The sequence below is a fragment of the Staurois parvus genome, unplaced genomic scaffold (assembly GCF_062004578.1).
Source record: "Staurois parvus isolate SC_StPar_1 unplaced genomic scaffold, SC_StPar_1.0 ptg000203l, whole genome shotgun sequence".
Classification (NCBI taxonomy): domain Eukaryota; kingdom Metazoa; phylum Chordata; class Amphibia; order Anura; family Ranidae; genus Staurois; species Staurois parvus.
Window position 1 is genome coordinate 3,390,737 of NW_028317999.1, and position 17,294 is coordinate 3,408,030.

Sequence of the window (17,294 nt, forward strand, 5' to 3'; positions counted from 1 at the left end):
CGTGAAGCGGCGTCCAATGAGTTCTGAAGCATTTGGCTGAATATGAGCAGATAATATTGCCCGAAACACTTCAGAATTCATCCTGTTGCTTTTGTCAGCAGTCACATCATCAATAAATACAAGAGAAGCAGTTCCATTGGCAGCCATACATGCCCACGCCATGACACTACCACCACCATGCTTCACTGATGAGGATCATGAGCAGTTCCTTTCCTTCTCCATACTCTTCTCTTTCCATCACTCTGGTACAAGTTGATCTTGGTCTCATCTGTCCATAGGATGTTGTTCCAGAACTGTGAAGGCTTTTTTAGATGTCATTTGGCAAACTCTAATCTGGCCTTCCTGTTTTTGAGGCTCACCAATGGTTTACATCTTGTGGTGAACCCTCTGTATTCACTCTGGTGAAGTCTTCTCTTGATTGTTGACTTTGACACACATACACCTACCTCCTGGAGAGTGTTCTTGATCTGGCTAACTGTTGTGAAGGGTGTTTTCTTCATCAGGGAAAGAATTCTTCGCTCATTCACCACAGTTGTTTTCCGTGGTCTTCCGGGTCTTTTGGTGTTGCTGAGCTCACCGGTGCGTTCCTTCTTTTTAAGAATGTTCCAAACAGTTGTTTTGGCCACGCCTAATGTTTTTGCTATCTCTCTGATGGGTTTGTTTTGTTTTTTCAGCCTAATGATGGCTTGCTTCACTGATAGTGACAGCTCTTTGGATCTCATCTTGAGAGTTGACAGCAACAGATTCCAAATGCAAATAGCACACTTGAAATGAACTCTGGACCTTTTATTTGCTCATTGTAATTGGGATAATGAGGGAATAACACACATCTGACCATGGAACAGCTGAGAAGCCAATTGTCCCATTACTTTTGGTCCCTTACCAAGTGGGAGGCACATATGCAAACTGTTGTAATTCCTACACCGTTCACCTGATTTGGATGTAAATACCCTCAAATTAAAGCTAAGAGTCTGCAGTTACAGCACATCTTGTTTGTTTCATTTAAAATCCATTGTGGTGGTGTATAGAGCCAAAAATGTTAGAATTGTGTCCATGTCCCAATATTTATGGACCTGACTGTATATGTTCTCCTACTATGGAGACTCTGAAATGTATAGAGTTAGGACTGCAGTATATAGAGAAGCCGTGACACTGGGGAGACTCCACCAGACTGATTACAGTACTGTCTGGTGTTATTGACAATGGTTCATAGCAGGTATTTCTGGTAAGTGCATTGCCATTTGGAAAATACAAAAGACCAGTGGAAAAAGTAGAAAATTTGGCTTTGGCTGTAAATAGTTTTAAATTATACAAAAAAAAACTACAAAAGTTATATGGAAACAGTCAGTTATATTTTCTAAATTCCATACATATTAAAGAATATCTAATCCTAATAATAAAACTGAAATTAGATTTCTTTACCAGTCCATGGATGTGCTGGAGAAGTAGCAGCAGCAGAAAAGCAATAGCCATTGGTTTCTGTAGTAGTAGAGAACATAACGTGCTAAACTTCTTTTTTTATATACCCATCCTAAGTTAGACTTTGTTCATAGTTAGAGATATGCATATTTACAGATTCCTAATTTAGCTCATGAGGCAAAAAGCTCTGTTGTAAAACAATCAATTATTGTGAGAAGAAAGTGTAAAGTGTCCTTGGTATATATTTTGCAAACATTTATTGAGGAAAAATCAGTATTTTACAGGCACTTATATTGTTTTACAGCACACAATCGGGTGGAGACTCATTGCAATGGCAGTATTTGCATAAAGATATTGTGCATAACATACAATTGTTTCTGAACACAGAAATTACTGTCAATGCAGGAAACGTATGTGTAGCTTGTTTCATGAGTATCTGTAACAACATATGTTTATATAGTAACAGAAAGAAAACATTCATGTGAAGACAGTAGTTTTTCAAAATAGTATTGTTATGTCCCAAAGAGATAGTTGATTACCAGAATGCATTGATAGCATTTTGCTTGTTTTTTATGTGTATTTAATCTTAAAGTGTTCAAAAAGCTCGTCCATGCCTCAGCAATATTGTCCATTGCTAGTTGTTTTTGTGTGGAAATGGATAACTTTCTTGAGAAAAAGTCTACCATTAAATGAACATGGAAGCTGTCATTGACCTCTTCTTTTGAAGGTGCCAGTTGACTAGGAGTCATGCTCACCCTTTGGCTTTAATAGTTGGCATCAATGGCCCATAGTACATCAGATTTCTGATATTTATTTTTATCTTTGTTTTGGATAGAGTGGGGGCATGTTAGAAACTCTGTTAGTTTTGTTTTCCTGACAGACTCCATGGCAGCATACATATGGGTTAGTCCCGCCCTCTCTTCTCCTATAGGACCCCACTCCCATAAATCTTTGCTCCTAGCCAGAGTTTGTGTTCCTTTTTTGTCCTCATCCTATGAACCTAGTGTAAGTCTTACCTGGTTCCCACATACAAGATGGTCTGTGACCAAGGCCTGCCAAGCCTCTCTGGGAGATGCATGGTGATGCGCCACCTATCAGTTCCATGGGTCCCCAGATAAAGGCGGGGTATTGAATGCAGTGAATGAATGCAGTGCCTGGAGCGGCGGAGCAGGTGTCCTCTCATCAAATTCCAGCGTTCCCCAGCTAACAGCGGGGTGGAAACGGGCAAGCAGGAGTCAGTGCCTGGAAGAACTCAGGTCTACCAATTGTGGGCGAGAAGCAACTTGGGCCAGATAGCCTGCTAACAGAGGGTGGCCATGTAGCGCCTCGGACAGATGAGGCGGTCTCCAAGGCAGGCGGTCATGGCTGTGCGGGGTTGGTAAGCAGTGCTCCTTGCCCAAGTTCGGGTCTCTTTTTTTTTTGCTCCTTATTTCTTTCTTTATCTTTCCCTGGTGCTAGTGGGTGCCGCCACTTCCAGGTCCAGAGCAGTCTCTGGCATACTGCGCAGGTGCGAGTCGGCCTCGGAACGAGGTTTGGCTTTGCACGTGCGTCGTACGGCAAGATGGTGGTGCTCATGCATGTGTGTGGGCATCCCGGGGTCCAGTGCATGTGCAGTACAGCAGCAGTGATGTCACATCTTTGGCGGCAAATTTAAATAGCTGTCAGAGCTGTTTTCTTTGGGAAATCCTGCGGGCTGGATACGGCAGCTTCCCAAAGTGCTGTGGTCCACTGTGAAGGTCAGTACCTGCTCCCTCCTGCACCCCCTGGTGGTCTGCTGGGATTTTGCAGGTCATGTTTTTTTTTGGTTGCCTTCACAGCTGACCAGGCATGGATGTGTCACTGCCTCCTTGTGGCCAGCCCCAAGGATGATTTTCTTTATCCCCTCAGAGACCCCCGGTCTGTGGAGAGATTTCTGGTTGATCAGCAGAATTCTGGGAACACCCCTTGAACACGGAAATAACGGCAGCTTATGTTCAGAGATGTTCAAAGTTTATTGGACATTACTAAGATTATATAGGATACAGAAAAAATAAGGGAGGGGGGAGCGAGTTTCAAAACTGTAACTTGTAACTTTCCATCATGAGCTAACTGCATGAAACATGACATATACATTTCTTGGTACAAATTGTTTTGGCTAGCTTTCTGAGAAACAACCAGACAAAGACATTGTCAGGGTCATGTTAGCTTCTGTTGATACATCCTTGAGCAACTAAAACAGTTTCATTAAACTTCTAATATATCTGCAAAAACCTAACTTAATACTTAAAATGGCATACATTAACAAAATGGAGGTTATCTAGATTCTTTCAATCCCCTCTTAGATCATGAACATGATCTTAATTCTTTACCTCATTCATCTTTTTGTACATAGCCAGATAACCTTCATTTGTATTTTGCGGCTTGGTAGCTCTAGCAATGCAATATAATAAGCATTTAAAACATAGGTATAAAAATAAAACAAAAAACAATATCATGACTATGCTTACAGTGATACCTTTCATCCATGAAAAGACGGAACCAAATTCTGATCCTAGCCAATCAAAAGGAGTCCATCCATCTTTTCCTATAGCTCTAGCTTCTTCCATTAAACCATCTACCTGTTCCCTGTGTTGCTTTATTATTTCATAACAATCTGGAACAGTCATTGTGGTATTATATATCCAAGTACAACATTCATAATCCTCTGTCATCTCACACAAACCTGTCAGAGCAGCACTCATGCTTTCAATAGCTAATTCTTGCATCTCCGGCTGTTTTCTAATAGCTCTGGTCTCGATATTTAGCAACCCTATGTCCTTAGAGTTCCTTTCCAGTATATCATCAATAATGTTTGTGTAATTATTTATTTTGTTCATGAGTGTTATTCCCCATCCCGTGTAGGTAGGGAACCATGACCAAACCTTATCGCCTGTAGAGAATAGATCTACCTTTTCTTGTTTGGTTTCCTTCTCTGTCTCAGAGTTAGTTGGTGTTTTGGGTATGTACTGGCTTTTACCTGGTGTTCCTTTTGGTCTATAGCTGCCATGATTGGCACTAATTGGGCTACATAGCACCAGCCCTGGACATTACTCAGTATCCAAGGGTAACAGATCTTACCACAACAGATATAGGTATTGTTTCCCAAGGAAATTGGCAATTTTTGTATTGCAGAATGAAATTCAGGGGTGACAAGTGTAAAATAAAAAAGAAATTTTCCAAACATAGTTTTCCCCACATTATCTTGTATCCCTTCTAAACTTTCATTCAGGACTCTACCATTTACTTGCCAGAGTTTCACAGAAGAAGTTCCATCCCTCCTTCCAGGATCAGATATGTTTAATATGGACTGAGAGCACATTCCCCTTGTGGGAATTATTCCCCAGTCTAAAACACCAATCGGGGAGTTGAGTGAATCCCAGAGTTGGAAAAGATATGGTGGCATTAGAAGTAATATTGGTCAAACCAATACTTACATTCCCTGTCATTTAACAAAAATATTTTGAATGGAGCGGCCAGAAGAGGAATTTCATATGTACTAGGATGTAACTTACTACATATCAAACATTTATCAGAACCTGACTTTTGAGCATAAGCATATTTAAACTGCATCATCAACATTTTTCCTGAAAAAAGGATTGTTCTCTTCAAAACTTCTTTTTGACTTTCTTTCACTATTGGTTATCTGGGTCTCATTTAAATCTTGTCCTTGACCACAGATACCTTTTATTAGACCCAAGTCCTCATGGTGATAAATACAGCTAGTTAGGATCCATACTGGCAGGAAAAAGAGCACAGTCAGTGTGCCCAATAGGACCCAGAGCTTCAAAGCACCATGAGGGGCAGTAAGGAATGTCATCTTCAGGGTCTTTTTCACTTACTTCACCTGCTCTTCGAGGATTTTCCTCTCATACTTCACCTCCTTTTTCCATCTTGTGTTTCTCAGATGTTTGGTTCACCTTCTTCACTCGACTAGCATGGATCCAGGACTGGGAATTCTCCACCAGAACAGCCGTTCTGGTAACTGTTATCACTGTAGTAGGCAGTCCAAAGGGGTAGCCTTGCTTCTTGTCTTTAGCGAGTTGGCGGACCACTACGACATCTCCCTTTTGGAAAATGTGTGTTGGTTCCTGAAAAAATAAAGGAGAAGTGCGAGCAACATTTCTTTCAATCTGATCTAAAGTCTGAATCAATTTTCTCACATATTCTTGTTGTACCAGGTCAAGGTCCCCTCTTTCTAACATAAGTGGCTGTCTAGCCCAAGAAGTGGGGAACAGTCTTCCCATTAATATTTCAAAAGGAGATAACCCTGTAGTCTTATTAGGTGTCATTCTTACCTCTGCTAGAATTGCAGGTAACATCTTCTTCCAGTGGGTATAGGTTCCTCCAGTGGCCTTCCTCAGCTTATCCTTAATTGTTCTGTTCATCCTTTCTACTATACCTAAACTTTGAGGATGATAGGGAATATGAAATTTCCAATCTATCTTAAGTACTTTTACCAGGTCTTGGCATACCTTGGCCACAAAAGCTGGTCCGTTATCAGAATTTATCTGCAATGGAAATCCCCATCTGGGTATTATCTCCTGTGTAAGAATTCTGACTACAGTCTGCACGTCTTCTTTATTAGTGACAAATGCTTCCACCTATCTGCTAAACATATCCACCATTACCAACAAAAACTCTTGCCTCTGTCCTGTTTTTGGCATGTGGGTAAAATCTATTTGTAAATGGGTGAAAGGTGTAGTTGGGTACACTAGATGTTGGTGTTGTGACTTCTTTGGGTTCTGTGGATTGTTCCTTATACATGTAATGCACCTGGAAACATATTCTTTCACCAACCTAGATAAGCCAGTAATGTAAAAATCTTGCAATAATGTTTCACAAATCGTTTTCCATCCTCTATGTCCTAGACCGTGGTACTGTGCAATGAACAGTGGGGCACTTGACATGGGAATGCATGGTTTCCCCTCTAAGCAAACTAGACCAGAAGCTGGATCTAGTTGTGCTCCAGAACTATTCCAGTCTGCTGGATCAACTTTTGTAGCAAATTTTTGTAAATCTGCATACATCTGGTCATGTGGTGTGGTTGTGACGCCTGAAGTGAGCATAGGCATCTGTTCACTGGCCACCTGTTGTAATGCAGCTTCCTTTGCTACCTTATCTGCTAATGCATTTCCTTTGGCAATATGATCTCTGCGATTTGTATGTGCCCTGCAATGAAGAATGGGTAATGTTTTCGGTAACTGTATGGCTTTGAGTAGATCACATATCAAGGAAGAGTGAGATATGGTTTTGCCATCAGCAGCAATGAATCCTCTTCTCTCCCAAATGACCCCAACATCATGTACAGCACCATGGGCGTACTTGGAGTCTGTGTAAATGTTGACATCCTGTCCTGCAAATAATTGACATGCTCTTGTAAGGGCAATCAGTTCGGCTGCTTGGGCTGACTGATATGGGATTGGCTTTGCCTCAAGTATTTTGTCAGGAAGTTGCACAATGGCATATCCTGCATGATAAACATTATCATTTGGCCTAGAGCATGAACCATCTACAAACACATCTGGGGCCCCATCAAGAGCCACAGCTGACATGTCGGACCTAGGGGAAGTGTCTTGCTGTATGTGGGTTATACAATTGTGTTCTGGTGCCACTTCATCCTGTTCCCCCTTTAGCCCCAGTAGGGCATTCAAAATTGGAGCAGGGCCGGAATTTGCTGAAGAATATTTAATAATCAAGTTGGGATCAGATAGAAGAATCACTTCATATCCGCTCAACCTTTGTGCTGACATGTGTTGAGTGTGTATGTTTTTCAGTAGGAAGGACACTTGATGTGTGGTGTGTAGGGTAGTTTAATGTCCCAATGTGAAAGAAATAGCCATCTCCACCACCATAGCGCAGGATGCAAAAACTCTCAGACAAGCAGGCATGCCCTGAACCTGAGTTGGCACTACTTTGGAAAAAAAAAGCTACAGGGTGGAGCTTGCCCCCATGTTCCTGAGCCAGGACCCCTGCCATGGTTGTACAATTTTCCCTAGCATACAGATGAAACATTTTCTTATAGTTAGGTAGTCCAAGACCAGGGGCCGTTGCCATAGCATTCTTCAGGTACACAATGGCATCAACCATTTCATTTGACCATGTGAGAATGTCAGGTGATTCTGAAAGTGTGGCAGACCTCAGAGTGTGATCATAAAATGAACAATCAGGTATCCATTGGCGGCAGTAACCAATCATACCAAGAAAAGTTAGCATGTCCTTGTTTGTGGGCAGGGCAGACCCACGAGAGCCGCAGCTCTTTTGTGACTGACATTCCTCTCACCATGACTTAGAGTAAAACCAAGGTATTCAACCTGTTTTTGGCATCATTGCAGTTTCTTTTTAGATGCTCTGTGACCATTCCCTGACAACCATCATAAAATGAACAATCAGGTATCCATTGGCGGCAGTAACCAATCATACCAAGAAAAGTTAGCATGTCCTTGTTTGTGGGCAGGGCAGACCCACGAGAGCCGCAGCTCTTTTGTGACTGACATTCCTCTCACCATGACTTAGAGTAAAACCAAGGTATTCAACCTGTTTTTGGCATCATTGCAGTTTCTTTTTAGATGCTCTGTGACCATTCCCTGACAACCATTCTAACAGAGACCAACTATCCTCCTGACTAGCTACCTGACTTGGACTACAAATCAATAGGTCCCACATATTGTAGGAGGACCAAACCATTGGGAAGGGTCCAGGACCTCAGTGTGGTCTGGAGGGCAAGTGAGTAGACTGCAAGCGAATCCACAAAACCCTAGGGCATTCTACACCAGGTCATCTGGCGATTGCGGAACGTAAATGCAAATAGCGCCCTCGTCTGGTGGTCCACAGGAACCGAAAAAAATGCATTTGTTAAATCAATCACTGTAAAATATTCTGCATGGGACGGAATGGGGGTGAGAAGTGATGGCACACCAGGTACTATTGGGGCTATTGGAACCACAAAATTATTTATGGCCCTTTAGATCTTGTACAAACCTGTAAGAGCCACCCGGCTTCTTAACAGGATTGATAGGTGTGTTGTAAGGAGAAACAGTTTCTTCTAAAATACCTGTTTCTAAAAATCTTTCCACTAGAGGAGCAATCCCTTCCTCCTTTTCTGGCGTTAATTTGTATTGCCTCTGTTTGTAGGGCAATACCCCTTCATTGAGTGTGACTGTGTATGGTGTACATGAAATGAATCCTACATCCATAGAATTTGTGGCCCAAACTGGATGTGTATCAGGAGGGGGTGTAATGTGTACTTTGGAGGATCTGGCAACAATACCTCCTTCTGATGTTACTCTCAGATAAATCCCTAAAATTCCCATAAGATCTCTTCCTCTCTCTGGAATGGGTCTGTACTTTCCATAGCTTCTGTCCAGCCTGCCATACAATCCACCCAGGGATTTATTAAATAATAGTCTGTTCCACATACTCTGACCACATAATCCTTACAATTTTCTCCCATTTCTGGGGGACCTGGTGGGTAACTACCTCCTTGACCCATATTTAGACAGTGGATAATCTTATTTTGTTCCACACAACAAATTATCTTATACTTCTACGCAACAGAAAGAAAAAGCAAAAGACAGATAAACCAGAATCTGCTCCACAGACTTATTAACCTTTTGATAACTTCCCAAAAGTTATCTCTTCACTGTTCTACCAAAAAACAGTGTGTTCTACCAAAGAACAATCTGTGTTTTACCAAAAACACTCTTTTTTTTTTATAGTGCACTATTTTGTAACTCTACCGAAGAGTTAAGTCTGCTTACCAAAAGCAGCTACAGGTTATCACGGGTCTATATAGACAATACAGAATGATTCAAGACCTTCTCTCAACACAGGGCAAGAAAGAGCTTTTAGTCATAAAAAGACAAAAGGTTTACTTACCAAGTGAGGTGGGTGGTCATCCCGGGCTGAGCCCCCAGCTGAAAGGATGATTTTCTTTATCCCCTCAGAGACCCCCGGTCTGTGGAGAGATTTCTGGTTTATCAGCAGAATTCTGGGAACACCCCTTGAACACGGAAATAACGGCAGCTTATGTTCAGAGATGTTCAAAGTTTATTGGACATTACTAAGATTATATAGGATACAGAAAAAATAAGGGAGGGGGGAGCGAGTTTCAAAACTGTAACTTGTTACTTTCCATCATGAGCTAACTACATGGAAACATGACATATACATTTCTTGGTACAAATTGTTTTGGCTAGCTTTCTGAGAAACAACCAGACAAAGACATTGTCAGGATCATGTTAGCTTCTGTTGATACATCCTTGAGCAACTAAAACAGTTTCATTAAACTTCTAATATATCTGCAAAAACCTAACTTAATACTTAAAATGGCATACATTAACAAAATGGAGGTAATCTAGATCCTTTCAGTATGAACGGATGGCTTTAGCCCCTTGATCCCCCACTGGCGCTTTTCTGTGGCTTTTAACTATCCCCCATTCTAAGTCTTTTTTTCTCTCTCTCAGCCCTTCTATATCTGATTGCCACTATACAGCACATGATGACAGAAGTGCGTCCAGGTCTCGGCGCCATCATTCGTCCAATAAATCCGGATGCTACAAGTCTCCTAGCTCCAGGGGTCATGGGAGAAGCTCTCGTTCCTCCTTCAGCCATCGCTTTAAGGGGTTCTCCAGCCGCTCCAATAGGAAACCTTGCTGGGGGTGCGATTCCCAGGTTCCTGACGACAGGTCATTATGTGACTCCTGTTTTGCACAGGTGACCGTCGAGAGAGAAAGTACCAACCAACAGGTAGAGACTTTGGTCAGACGGGTCGTTCAAGAATCCCTGAAAGAAATTGTGACTACTCGCACCTGCAGCCCATTGGTCGCAGTGTGCTCCCCTCCCAAAGATCCCCAAGAGGCATTGGAGCCTTCACATCCTAGCCACCTGTCAGCTGGAGGCTCAGATAGTGAGGCAGAAAGTGAGGATCTGTGTGTGGGCTTCGATTTTGCCTTGGTCTCGCCCTTAGTTAAAGCAGTCAAAGAGGCACTGAAGTGGGAAGAAGCCGTGGAGTCTCCCCCTAAACACAGGAAATTCTTTAAACACCTAAGGAAGGATCGTCCAAACTTTCCATTCCTGGAGGAACTCAGGGAAATTTTCACTGAGGACTGGAGCAATGTCAATAAGAGAACCTCCTTGCTGGATAAAGCAGCCAAGCTTTATCCATTCAAATAAGAGAATGTCAAACATTTAGAATCGGCCCCTCTGGTGGATTCAGCCTTGATGAACACCTCTACAAGCCGGGCCATGAACTCAAGAGAAGCTGGAGGAGAAGCCGATCATCTTTTCAGAAATCCTCCAAAGACTCAACCTCTGGAGGCTTTGAAGCCAAAAAAGTCCTTTTGAGATTGGGCCTGCTCAGGCAGGCTAGGTGGGAGCATGCCTTCACCATGTCTGGGCGGCTTCAATCCAGGACACATGGGCCATCAATGTCAGGAAGTCAAAATTCAAGATGGAGACGCTGTTCACAATTCAACAAGCAATTCAACCAGGTGACTGGCTCCTGTCTATAGATCTAAAGGACACCTACTTTCATGTGCCCATTGCAAGAGATTTTCAGAGATTCCTCCGGTTCACTGTGGACCATCGGCATCTCCAGTTTGTGTGTCTCCCCTTTGGGCTTTCAACGTCACCTTGGGTGTTTGCAATAGTCTTGTTGGCCCTGATCAGAACCAGAGGCATTCACCTGTGCCACTACCTAGACAACCTGCTCCTACTATACCAGGACAGAGAACTACTATATAACTACTATAGCACAGGGCCCACATCATCTCAACCCTTCTTGAGTTCGGGTGGTTGCTGAATATTGAGAAGAACCAGTTGGAGCCCTCACAGTCTCCAGTATTCCTTGGGGCTCATTTTGACACGATCAGCGCCACCATCTCCCTGCCCATGGAGAAGATTCTGGTAATCTGGAGCCCAATACTACCTGCCCTGTTGTCAGGGAACAAGAAGATCGCCGCAGCGCATGAATCTGCGCATGCGCAGGATCCCGACAAGGCATATAGGCAGGCGGGCACTAGGACCCAGGCGCGCCTGTCACCAATGACGGAACGGGCAGGCCCTAGGACACCAGCACGCCTGTCGGCGCTGGGCGGGCTATTTAAAGAGCACCTCGGTGCTCATTCAGTGCTGACTGGTCTTCAGCTTCCCCCAGTGTCCTGCTTGTTTCCTGTGCGATTCCTTTGGTGCTGGCCCGGCTTGTTTCTGACCCGACTCTGATTACTCTCCTGCTCCTGACCTTGGCTTCTCCTACTCATTCTGTACCTCGCTGCCCGACTGTTGATGACCTTGGCTTCCTTTGACCCTGCTCCTGTTCTGTGTCCTGGCTACCTACTTGCTTTGCTGCACATCAGGCATTATCCAGAACCTGCTCTGTCTGCTACTACAGTATTCTAATCAGAGGATACACTGCCTTTCCAGGCCATGATCTGCAAGAGCCGCAAGCAACAACACTGGCGCTCTTGTCCCCCTGGTCCCTAGACTCCCTCTTTTCCAACCTCAGCGGGGTCAGGGCTAGTGACACAAGTGAGGCCGACCTCGTCAATTCAGTCTCCTATCAGGTACGTGACACCTGTCTTCCTCACACCTTCGGGCCCTCCAATGCCTGAAGATCATTGGCACCATGGTGTTCACAGCACCGATGGTGAAGTGGGCACAGTGGAGAATGCGACCCCTCCAGAAGGGCTTTCTTCAACAGTGGAATCCAGACAGCATGGGGCAGGTCATTTACATATCTCCCTCCATGAAGGAGAACCTTCCTTGGTGGCTGCAGTGGAAGAACCTGCTCAATTGCTATTCGATTGCCCCCATCTCCTGGGTCACAATCACTACAGATGCCAGCAACTCCAGATGGGGTGCTCTCTGCCAGTCAGAGATAGCTCAGGGCAGATGGAGCTTTTCCTCCCACAGGTTGGGGTTGAACGTTCTGGAATTACGAGCGGCACTCTGTGCCCTACAGGCCTTCCAGCACCTAACACAGGGGAAATTAGTCCTCCTGAGGTCCGACAATACGACAGCAGTGTCCTACGTAAGGAGACAAGGCAGGACCCACAGCCTGTCCCTCTAGCGAGAGGTAGAGCCAAAGCAAATCATGGCTGGGGCTCAGAGAAACCTGTCCAACATATCGGCAGTATACATCCCCGGAGTCCAGAACTCGCAAGCAGACTTCCTATCCAGGGTTCAATTGGACAACAATGAGTGGTCTCTCAACACAGAAGTTTTCAAGTGGATACTGATCCTTGGGATCAATCCAGAAGCCGACCTATTTGCCTCCCCATGCAACAGCAAACTGGGGATGTTCTACTCCAGGAATCGCTGACCCCAGGCCTTCGGGGTAGATGCTGTGACTGATCAGTGGGGGTTTTGCATGGCCTATGCATTTCATCCAGTCCCTGTCATCTTTAGGTGTCTTCAGAGACTCAGAGCGGAAGTGGTGGAGGCAGTGGCTGTAATTCCATACTGGCCAAACAGACCATGGTTTCCCTTACTGGCGCAGCTCAGCTTTCAGGATCAGGTTCCTCTCCCTTTCAAGCCAGACTTGCTGTCACAGGGGGCCATTCTTCACCCTTGCCCAGCCTGGCTTCTTCTAATGGTTAGGTTCTTGAGAGGGGAAGGTTGGAGACCTTAGGTTGTCCTTCTGAAATCATCCCTACCCTGATGAATTCCAGAAGACCAAGTACCAACAGGGTCTATGGAAGCGTCTGGTCTAAATTTGTGGACTATATCTGGACTGTAGGTGGATCCCTTAGTAATCCGAGGGTTCAAGATGTCCTAGGATTTCTGCAGTCAGGCCTGGACCTGCCCCTGTCGGTCAGCACCCTCAGGGTTCAAGTGTCAGCCATCTCGGCCTTTACTGGAGTATCATGGGCCGACCACTACAGGTCTTCCAGATTTGGAAATTCTGGGGCAGTAAGGTTGAGGCCCCAGAGGAAACCGAGGTTCCCAAATTGGGACCTGCCACTTGTCCTGGACTTCTCTGCAGGCACAGCTGGGCCAGCCATAGTGAGGGAGCTCTCCATCAAGGCAGCCTTTCTGGTGGCGGTAATATTGGCAAAAAAAGTCTTCGAAATTGGGAACCTTGGCTGAAAAGAGCCATTTTTTACATTCTTTCCGGATTGAGTGGTCCTCATCCCTATGCTAGGTTCTAATCCGAAAGTGACCTTGGTCTTCCACGAGAACCAAAAGATTGTCCTGCCAACATTTAGAGCCTCGGGAATTGATGACGCTCACTCCCTGGATGTAGGTGAGACCTTAAGGCTATACTTGTGGGTCACAGCATCCTTCCATAGGTTGGACCATCTATTCATTCGTAAGAAGAGTAAAGGAGACCAGGCATCTCCCAGGTCAATCGTGGCCATCCAAATGGCCTACAGAGCTAAGAGCAATGGACCAAAAACACAATGCACAGATGTGATCCGACCCTTAGTTTTCTTTTTAGGGCTAAGTACATTTTCTGCAAGTAGAGAAACATACAGTATGCCTCTTTATCTGACCAGAATGTTTGTCCTTGTAACTTTCTGTGCACTAAATTGATACAATTACCCTGATTCACTAAAGGAGAAACTTATGTTCAGTTTGCTAACTGAATTCTTACTTTGGAAGGGAATTTTCACTTCACTTATAGACTATGGGAAAGCTGTGCTGACTTCAATCATCCGATCATATAGAAAGCAAAAACCCTGTGTTTTTAAATTTTTTACAGGAGATTGGACATTTTTTGCAAAGTGAAGTGGCTCAATTGCTGTAGCAAATCAATATATAGTCAATATATGTGACTTGGGGATCGCAGATACACTTGCAACACCTTTTTTTTTTTTTTTTGGAGGTCACAAATTGGGATATATAATTGTTGGTCCGCTCTGGTATGTATTTAAATGTACCTAGCTTTGCTACAAACAATTTCAACGCTTAATGTGATTTTCCGCCATAATGAATTGATTTGGTATTGTAAGGCTGACAGTTTTTTTTTTTCTTTTTAGGGGACATGGTATGATATCAGTTCCCCTGTTTGTTATTGTTATCCCCTTTTCTTTAGGGCTTAGATGCATAACTAGACTGGGGAGTAGGGGTGTAGTTTGGAATGCCCTGGGACACTCTAAATTTTGTGATTTTGATGATGTTTCAGCCTTTCATTATGGATTGAAGATTTCATCTGGCTGGCGGATCGATGATTTCACCTGGCTGATGGATATTGATATCTTTGGTTGAAGAGTTCCCCTCTATCCATGTCTGAATCAGATGTTCATGTCATTTCATTGGCCTTATATGAAGTCACTAATATCAACAACTGGTAAATGCTAATACTGTTTGTGTCATTTTTAATATTGTAATTTGTTATGCACTCATGGCTTATATCTTTGACCTACTTTTTTATAAAATTTCAGAAATATATGCTTTGTCTCCCTGAAGAAGCGGGCTGCGTCCTGCAAAATGGGTCGGAGCAACATACAAAATATTAATCTGGGAAAGGCTATGTTATTTTGCTGTATGTGCCATTAGGAGCAACTAACCCAGCATCAATCTGTAAAAGGTTATGTCAATTTGTTGCATGTGCCAGTAGGCCATTTCTTGCAGTAATGTTTGACCAATGTGTCCCAAGCATGGTATGCTTTTTAAACGAACATGATAACATGTTATGTTCCACCATTTTGGTGGCTCATTTTTAACAATAAAAATTGGTAATGGTTATACAAGTTTTGATTTTCTATTGTTCAGTATGGTACCTTCAAAATCCCATTAGTTTTCATTTATTTTCAAATTAGGGCCCCTATCTGCAGTGTCTTATTAATAAGGGGTGTGGTACCAGTAAATCCTTCCAGCAAGGACTAGTAGACCGTTTAGGTTTCCATCTCCCACTCCATTCTCTTCAATTATAATCAATAATATATAGAAGACATAGGGGTTCATTTGCTAAAAGCAAATAGGCTGTGCGTTGCTAGTGCACTCGGAAGTACACTGCAAGTGCCCTGAAAGTGCAGTTGCTATAGATCTGAGAGGAACATGCAAGAGAAATGAAAAAACAGCATTTTTGCTTGCACATGGTTGGATAAAAGAAATCATCAGAGCTTCGCCTCATTTCAGAGCTTCTCCACAGATATAAAGCAACTGCACTTGCAGTGCACAGTATATTTACTGTCAACTCCATAGTTTTCTTGTTGGTGCTGTTGGAACAGATTATTACATTTAGCATTACACTTCTACCCAAAGAACCTGCCTTTTCCTCTAGAGTAATAAAAGTCTTCCTTTCTTCTGAATTGTGTAAATTTGTTTGTGTATTTTGTAGCAAGATTAAACCACACAGGTATGAATAGTTTGTATGCCTGCATGTGCAATTAAACATAAACAAACCTTAGCTCACATATATTATCCCAATTGAAGAATTTATCTAATCTTACACTTATATTCAAAGTATGCCGTTCGGCCCTAGTCATGCACTTTGATATGCACATAGAACATCTAAATAATGTTGCTTTAACATATCCTATTTCTAAAGGGTGCTGAATAAGATGTTCATGTAAAAAAAAGAAACTAAACATGAACCTGAAATAAAAAAAAAAATAACGTGATCAAGTTAAAAGGAACATAAAAAAACACCTTAGACAGGGGTCCAGTGTAAGAATATTTAAACAAGTACCATAGGCTGAAGACTAATTTTTCAAAAATGATCTTTATTCATTTCAAATAAAATACAAATGCATGCAAACTAGAGAAGAGAACTAAACATACACATAACATTAACATCCAATGTAGCAGTAACTATTGTAAGCACCATCTACCTTTAGAGTTGGTTCACACTACAGTGTAATGGGCTACATTGCATGGGTTTTCATGCATTGTGGCATATTGTGTTAGGAAGGCCATTCAAAGCACAAACATTTAGTGTATGCTGCAATTTTTGGAATATAGTACAACACAGCACAAGTTGTATGTTATGCTTCATTGCGGTGCATTGCAGAACAGATGCATACTGATGCACGTACTGTGGTAACTCTTGTGCTTTACCCAGTTTTACTGCAACTCACTGGTGTGAACAAGCCCTTAATGTTTGTATCTTAAAGCCCATCTGTGGGTGCCAGCTTTAAAATAATTTCCTAAACCCGTTTTAACTTATCCGAATCAGCCATTACACGATCCTCAAAGGTACCTCTTCCCCAAGGAGTGAGAGCCGGTGGTTCAAACCTGCAATCAGTGCTGGTAGCTTACCGTTTTAATCACTGCCCCTCACCATGATATCACTACACCACTGCTGGAGTCTTCAAGACCTGTGAAGAGCCAAATGATGAACAGCCAATGGGAAGTGTCTACATCATGAGTCAACAATGTGGACACCCAAAGAAAGACCCTGCCACTCTGCAATACAGAAACAGATAAGACTTGGGACCCAGCATGTTGTGAAAATCAATTTACAGGAGTATTAGAATAATTTATTTTAGGGTTTTTTAATTGCTGCTGTGCTTAGGAGAGTAAGGGTAGTGTGTATGTAGGTAGGGTCCTTGGCTACACTTTGACTTTCAAGCAAACATATGCTTTGTCTATTCAGCGCAACAAGTCTCCCTACCGAACAACACATTCTCAGCTTTCTGGGGAATTACCTGTACATCTAGGCTCCCAATGGGGAAGCAGCTAAAGATGGGTATGTAGTGCTACGAGGGGGGGATCCAAGCAAACCTTTTTGTTTAAAGGTGTATCTATAGTCAAAACTTGTTTTTGCTTTGGATAGAGAAAGGAACAGCTATAACCCTTGTCATGTTGGGATTCCCCCCCCCCCCCCTCTCACCCTAAGAAAAGAAGGAGGTTTAACCAATCCCCACTCTAATTAAAGTGACACTAAATGATAGCCTTATTTTTAAAAAGTAATC

The 17,294-nt window shown here is 43.1% G+C and overlaps 1 protein-coding gene, 1 long non-coding RNA gene and 1 pseudogene across 2 annotated transcripts in view; 1 reads left to right on the plus strand and 2 right to left on the minus strand.

Annotated features, from left to right (window-relative positions):
- The window catches only part of LOC149461415 (meprin A subunit beta-like), a 73,372-nt gene extending 71,877 nt beyond the window's left edge, over positions 1-1,495 (minus strand). The window contains exon 1 of the mRNA XM_089678366.1: positions 1,423-1,495. Within this exon, the coding sequence (XP_089534492.1) occupies positions 1,423-1,473 (51 nt within the window). The 5' untranslated portion in view covers positions 1,474-1,495. The remainder of the gene's footprint in view (positions 1-1,422) is intronic.
- Positions 1-15,128, plus strand: part of LOC149461416 (uncharacterized) — an 83,445-nt gene extending 68,317 nt beyond the window's left edge. Inside the window, exons 3-4 of the long non-coding RNA XR_016312870.1 lie at positions 14,561-14,725; positions 14,820-15,128. This is a non-coding gene — a long non-coding RNA (uncharacterized LOC149461416). The remainder of the gene's footprint in view (positions 1-14,560; positions 14,726-14,819) is intronic.
- A 442-nt stretch (positions 15,129-15,570) lies between these two features.
- Positions 15,571-17,294, minus strand: part of LOC149461417 (meprin A subunit beta-like) — a 36,266-nt pseudogene continuing 34,542 nt past the window's right edge.